The sequence below is a fragment of the Eriocheir sinensis genome, chromosome 19 (genome assembly GCF_024679095.1).
Source record: "Eriocheir sinensis breed Jianghai 21 chromosome 19, ASM2467909v1, whole genome shotgun sequence".
Lineage (NCBI taxonomy): Eukaryota > Metazoa > Arthropoda > Malacostraca > Decapoda > Varunidae > Eriocheir > Eriocheir sinensis.
Window position 1 is genome coordinate 15412944 of NC_066527.1, and position 6000 is coordinate 15418943.

The 6000-nt window shown below is 46.0% G+C and overlaps 1 protein-coding gene across 4 annotated transcripts in view; it reads right to left on the minus strand.

Annotated features, from left to right (window-relative positions):
* Nucleotides 1–4803, minus strand: part of LOC127000768 (acetylcholinesterase-like) — a 55600-nt gene extending 50797 nt beyond the window's left edge. For 2 of the 4 annotated variants that reach the window (XM_050864799.1, XM_050864798.1), the window contains exons 1-7: nucleotides 4686–4803; nucleotides 2281–2480; nucleotides 2045–2197; nucleotides 1521–1671; nucleotides 842–1027; nucleotides 517–728; nucleotides 163–313 (exon numbers count right to left, since the gene is read on the minus strand). In XM_050864799.1, coding sequence (XP_050720756.1) covers nucleotides 163–313; nucleotides 517–728; nucleotides 842–1027; nucleotides 1521–1671; nucleotides 2045–2197; nucleotides 2281–2475 — 1048 coding nt within the window. In that variant the 5' untranslated portion in view covers nucleotides 2476–2480; nucleotides 4686–4803. Of the gene's footprint in view, nucleotides 1–162; nucleotides 314–516; nucleotides 729–841; nucleotides 1028–1520; nucleotides 1672–2044; nucleotides 2198–2280; nucleotides 2481–4685 lie in introns of those variants that run through there. The other 2 variants (XM_050864801.1, XM_050864800.1) reach the window with 1 other exon arrangement.
* Between the last annotated feature and the right edge of the window lie 1197 nt (nucleotides 4804–6000).

The following is a 6000-nucleotide window of genomic DNA, read 5'->3' on the forward strand; positions in this document are numbered from 1 at the left end:
ATTATATCCTCTTCTATTACTCCTGTTCCCATTACCCCTTTCCCTTTCCTTCTCCTCCCCTCCCTCACCCACTCTTCCTCTTCCCACTCCCTCCCCCACTTTCTCCCCTTTCCTCCTTCCCCCTCCTCTCCTTCCCCTCCTCCTCTCCACCCCCCCACTTACACAGCCCGAAGTTAGCCCCCTCGTCCCGGCACACCCCCGAGATGACGTCCACCTTGTTGTACCGCCCCTCCCGCACCAGGTTGGCGGGGTGGTCGGGCAGGTAGTCGCCGTCCACGCGCGGCACCATGTGGAGAGGGAAGTTGTTCCACGTCTGTTGGGAGTGGAGCGAAGTGAAGTGGAGTGAGATGGAATGGAATGAAGTGGAGTGAAGTGGAGTTTTTTGCTGCTGTTTTTGTTTTTTGTCCTTGAGTTGCCTTCCTTGCTGTAAATATCAAACGGCCCCCCGCACCACCTACACCCCCCACCCACACTCACACCCACACTCACCTCCCACCCACACCCACCCACACCCACCTCGCCCTGCACACTAGTCATCACGAGGTCGCTTGCAGGGACGTTCTGGAGACAGTTGAGGAGCGCCACGCTGTCCAGCCGACCGTCCACCTCCACACCTGCACACTCCACCTGGCGGCCCACACCTGCTGCCACGCGCTTGGGGTCATCCATCCGGACTGCCCAGGGACTCAGTGCGTTGCCCGACTGCATGATGGCGCGGTGGAAGAGTCCTGAAGGTGCGGGAGTGAGAGAAGGAGAGAAAAGGGGAAACAAGAATAAGTAACGAAACCAGAGAGAAAGACAAATAGTAAGAATGAAAGAAAGACGCCTCTCCTCCACTAACCTTCAGCTTTGGGCGTCAGCATCTGGAAGTGGACGGAGGCGCCCCCGGCACTCTGGCCGTAGATCGTCACACGCTTTGGGTCGCCGCCGAAGCTCCTGATGTTCTCCTGCACCCAGCGGAGCGCCAGTGTCTGATCCTTGAGCCCCATGTTGCCGGGAATCACATCGTCCCCGGTGTAGAGGAAGCCTGTGAAGGGAGTAGGCGTTACGTGCATGGGGAAGGTAAGAAGGAGAGCTGGAAAGGGAGGGTAGCAGAAGAAAGGTAGAGGATTAAGTGGGGAGGAAATAGAGTTGGGGATGGAGGCACGAGTGGGTAAGAGATGGGAAGGGAAAAAAAGGGAAAGGAAGGGAAAGGAAGAGAGAGAGAGTTGAAGAAAGTAAAGAAAGGAAGAATTTGGAAAAGAAATCAAAGATGGGAGACAAAAAGAAAGAAAATGGAAGGAAAGAACAGACAAATGATGGAAACAGAAAGCTAACTGAAAGAGAGAAGAAAGTGCGGTTGGATGAAAGAGGAAGAAACATGGAGAAGAAAAGAAGAAAACGAACTGAAGAAGGGAAGAATGTGGAGCTTCGATGTAAGAGAACAGCTGAGCGAAAGAAGAACGGACAAAGTACTAGATGGCGGAAGAAAGAACGAAAGAAACTCAAACACCAGCTGCCCAAGAGACACAGAACCTCACCTAGCGTCCCTAAACGGTACTGCGTCGTCACTAACACCACGTCCTTCGTCAGCAGCGGCAGCGGGGAGCCTCCACCCATGTCAGGGTCCCCTATTAAGAAGCCGCCGCCGTGAAGGAAAACCATCACGGGAAGCAGCTCGCCTCCACACAGCTGTCGAAGAGATGGAAGGAGGAGTGTGAAAGGTGAACCTGGTGAAGACGTGGGTGCGGAATATAACTCGGGGTGGGCTCTGTGCTCGTCTCCCTTTCATTTTCCCTTGTGGTGGGTGAGAGAGAGAGAGAGAGGGAGAAAAGGGGATGTGTGTGTGTGTGTGTGTGTGTGTGGAATATAGTCTGTAGCGCCCTTACCCTCCCTGTTTCACCACGTTTCTCTCCCCGTTTCACCACCATGCACCTTCCTATTCTGCCATCTTTGCCTCTATCTTCCTTTCGTCTTTCTCTTTCTTCACTCATTCTAACCTTCGTGTTTCACCTTCACCTCCCTGTTTTGTCACCCGTTCAAGCTGCCTCGTCGCCCGGCTCACCTTTGGAGTGTAGACGTGCAGGTAGAGGCAGTCCTCCTCGCCCACCACCTTCATCTCCCCGCCCCCCCTTAAGCCCATAAAGTCGAACTGAGGACACTGGGGCGGCGTGAAGCTCTCCTTGACGCCCTCCCACGGCTCTGAAGGCACCGGGTCCTGGAGACACAAGGCACATGAAAAAAAGTGGAAAAAATAGAAAATATAATAAAAAGAAAAAAGAAAAAAAAATCTTCCCGTACCTTGAACCTGAGGGCGCCGACGGGAGGCTTGGCGAACGGAATCCCTCTGAAGGAGAACACTTTCCGCTCGCCGCCCGCCTCCAGCGTCTCCCCCTTGAAGACCCCGCCGCTGAGGGTCACCTGCACGCCGCCCTCCCCCGCCCCCTCCAGCGTTGCCGCCGCCGCCACCGCCCCCAGCAGGAGCAGCCTCAGCATCGAGTCTGGAGAGGGGATGAAGTTGCTGGTTTTGTGGTTGTTTGTTTTCTACTTAAATTCGTAAACCAATTCTTGTCTATTGAATTCATAAACCAATTCTTGCTTATGCAATTCTTAAACCAATGCTTGCCTATCCAATTCTTAAACCAATGCTTGCCTATCCAATTCTTAAACCAATGCTTGCCTATCCAATTCTTAAACCAATGCTTGCCTATCCATTTTTTAAACCAATTCTTGCCTATCCAATTCTTAAACCAATTCTTGCCTATCCAACTCTTAAACCAATGCTTGCCTATCCAATTCTTAAACCAATGCTTGCCTGTCCAATTCTTAAACCAATGCTTGCCTATTCAATTATTAAACCAATGCTTGCCTATCCAATTCTTAAACTAATGCTTGCCTATCCAATTCTTAAACCAATGCTTGCCTATCCAATTCTTAAACCAATGCTTACCTATCCAATTCTTAAACTAATGCTTGCCAATCCAATTCATAAACCAATGCTTGCCTATCCAATTCTTAAACCAATGCTTGCCTGTCCAATTCTCAAACCACTGCTTGCCTATCCAATTCTTAAACCAATTCTTGCCTATCCAATTCTTAAACCAATGCTTGCCTATCCAATTCTTAAACCAATGCTTGCCTATCCAATTCTTAAACCACTGCTTGCCTATCCAATTCATAAACCAATTCTTGCTTATCCAATTCTTAAACTAATGCTTGCCTTTCCAATTCTTAAACCAATGCTTGCCATTCCAATTCTTAAGACACTGCTTGCCTATCCAATTCTTAAACCAATTCTTGCTTATCCAATTCTTAAACCAATGCTTGTCAATCCATTTCTTAAACCAGTGCTTGTCTATCCAATTCTTAAACCACTGCTTGCCTATCCATTTCTTAAACCAATGCTTGTCTATCCATTTCTTAAACCAATGCTTGTCTATCCAATTCTTAAACCAATGCTTGCCTATCCAATTCTTAAACCAATGCTTGTCTATCCATTTCTTAAACCAATGCTTGCCTATCCAATTCTTAAGCCACTGCTTGCCTATCCATTTCGTAAACCAGTTCTTTCCTATCCAATTCTTAAACCAATGCTTGCCTATCCAATTCTTAAACCAATGCTTGCCTATCCAATTCTTAAACCATTGCTTGCCTATCCAATTATTAAAACAATGCTTGTCCATCCAATTCTTAAACCAATGCTTGCCTATCCAATTCTTAAACCACTGCTTGCCTATCCAGTTATTAAACCAATGCTTGTCCATCCAATTCTTAAACCAATGCTTGCCTATCCAATTCTTAAACCACTGCTTGCCTATCCAATTATTAAACCAATGCTTGCCTATCCAATTATTAAACCAATGCTTGCCTATCCAATTCTTAAACCACTGCTTGTCTATCCAATTATTAAACCAATGCTTGTCTATCCAATTATTAAACCAATGCTTGCCTATCCAATTATTAAACCAATGCTTGCCTATCCAATTATTAAACCAATGCTTGCCTATCCAATTATTAAACCAATGCTTGTCTATCCAATTATTAAACCAATGCTTGTCTATCCAATTCTTAAACCAATGCCTGCCTATCCAATTCTTAAACCAATGCTTGCCTATCCAATTCTTTAACCAGTTCCTGTCTATCGAATTCTTAAACTAATTTTTGCCTCTCGAATTCTTAATTAAACCAATGCTTGTTTATCATATTCTTAAAAATGAAACTCTCCAATACGTACTATCTTGCAGGGCGTTGTAGTTAGCCTGTATGATGTTGCTGTTCCTGGTCACTACAAACACAGCATCCAGGGAGAGCGACTGAAAGGTTACTCCACGCCGGTGTGTGTGAGCGTGATTGCCAATGTTGCCAGACAGTCTGGTCTCAAAATCCCTAAATATTCGGGGGAAAAATCCCCAAATATCCCAATTTCATATATTTCCTACTTGATATAAAAATACTGAAATATACGCCATTGCGTCATCCCTCATAATTCATACGTACCCAGCCATTACGCCGTCTTAAGAGTATTGTAATAACAGTCCCCTCGTGAGGAATTACAGTTGTACATGTGTAAACTACCATACTTAGAGGAAATTGCTGTTGTTGGTCATGTGTAAACTACAACAATTAGTTTTTAAATGCTTTGGTCTTCGCAGTCACAGGCATCACAGCATCTAATAATCTAACTGTAAGTTAAAGTTACTGCTTACCTGATGAAAGGCGTGTGTGCGCTAAATGCTCGATACAGTTTCAAGATACGAGCCTGAAGGAGATTTACAATGGTGTCACGTCACGTGCGTGGTGCAACCGACGTGGCAAGTCTGAGTCCCTGCATGAGGACTGAGCGAGGGACTGAGGGGAGAGTTGTCAGCAGCGGTGATGCCGCTTTGTGTCAAATTACTAATCGCTTGTTGCGATTTTGACGAGATTTGGTGTTGATAGTAATGCCTATAGGGCACAAATAACATCATATCATATATGCAGGTTCTACAATCGTCCAAAAACTCATGGAAATCATTGATTTCTTGAACCTTTGAACGTTAAAAAAATCGAAGTCAGCAACTTTACCGTCTATTTTTTTTTAGCTCTGGCTCATTCGCATTCAGTCCGCCTCATCGGCGCCATATTATGACCCTGGCTGTTGCGGCGCCAGTTATTATATTAAGTTAACTAAGTTAAATTGTGAGCTTGCCAGTTCAGTCGCTTCACTTTTAATTCCCACAGTCGTCGTCTATGTGGATCTGTGTTAAACAATTAACAACAACCGTGGCCTCATAAATTTACTTCTTCCTTGCCGTCGGTTTAACCTTATGTTTTCTTTTAACCTTCATATCAATAATATCATTTTAATTTTAACGATAAAATACATATTAGGTAAATCTTAGGAATAGCGGCTCCTAGGGGGTGCGCGTTAAGGGCACGGTGTGGTGGTAACTACAACATTTCTAGCACGTACGGCTGGGTTTTGACAAGCGGACAGGCGTGTTTATGTCACAAGGGGTGTATTTTTCCGCGCTGGCCTCACGATTTCTTCTAAGTCGATGGGCGATGAGACTGCGAGCTTCGGGGTGAAGAAAGGGAAGAGCCCGCGCGGAAAAATACACCTTGTGACATAAACACGCCTGTCCGCTTGTCAAAACCCCGTCGTACGTGTTAGAAATGTAATTACCACCACACCGAGCCCTAAATGCGCACCCGCTAGGAGCCGCTATTCTTAAGATTTACCACATATTATTTTCAGCCTCAAAAGTCCCCAAATCGAGAGTGAATGTCCCCATGTCCCCATCAGTGCACCGAAATCCCCAAATCTAGGGACAAATCCCCATATCTGGCATCACTGGTGATTGCATCAGTTGAAAGCAGTGTGCATCCTTTATCTTCACACTCGGCTGGGATCAACATGGTTACCAGCTTACCATTCTTACTATATTTCTTATCACATCGTAATCTTCGGTTTCTGACTCATAAGTGCATATAGAAACATCGTTACTCTACGACTTTAACCTGGTAGCAGCGACGGGCCTA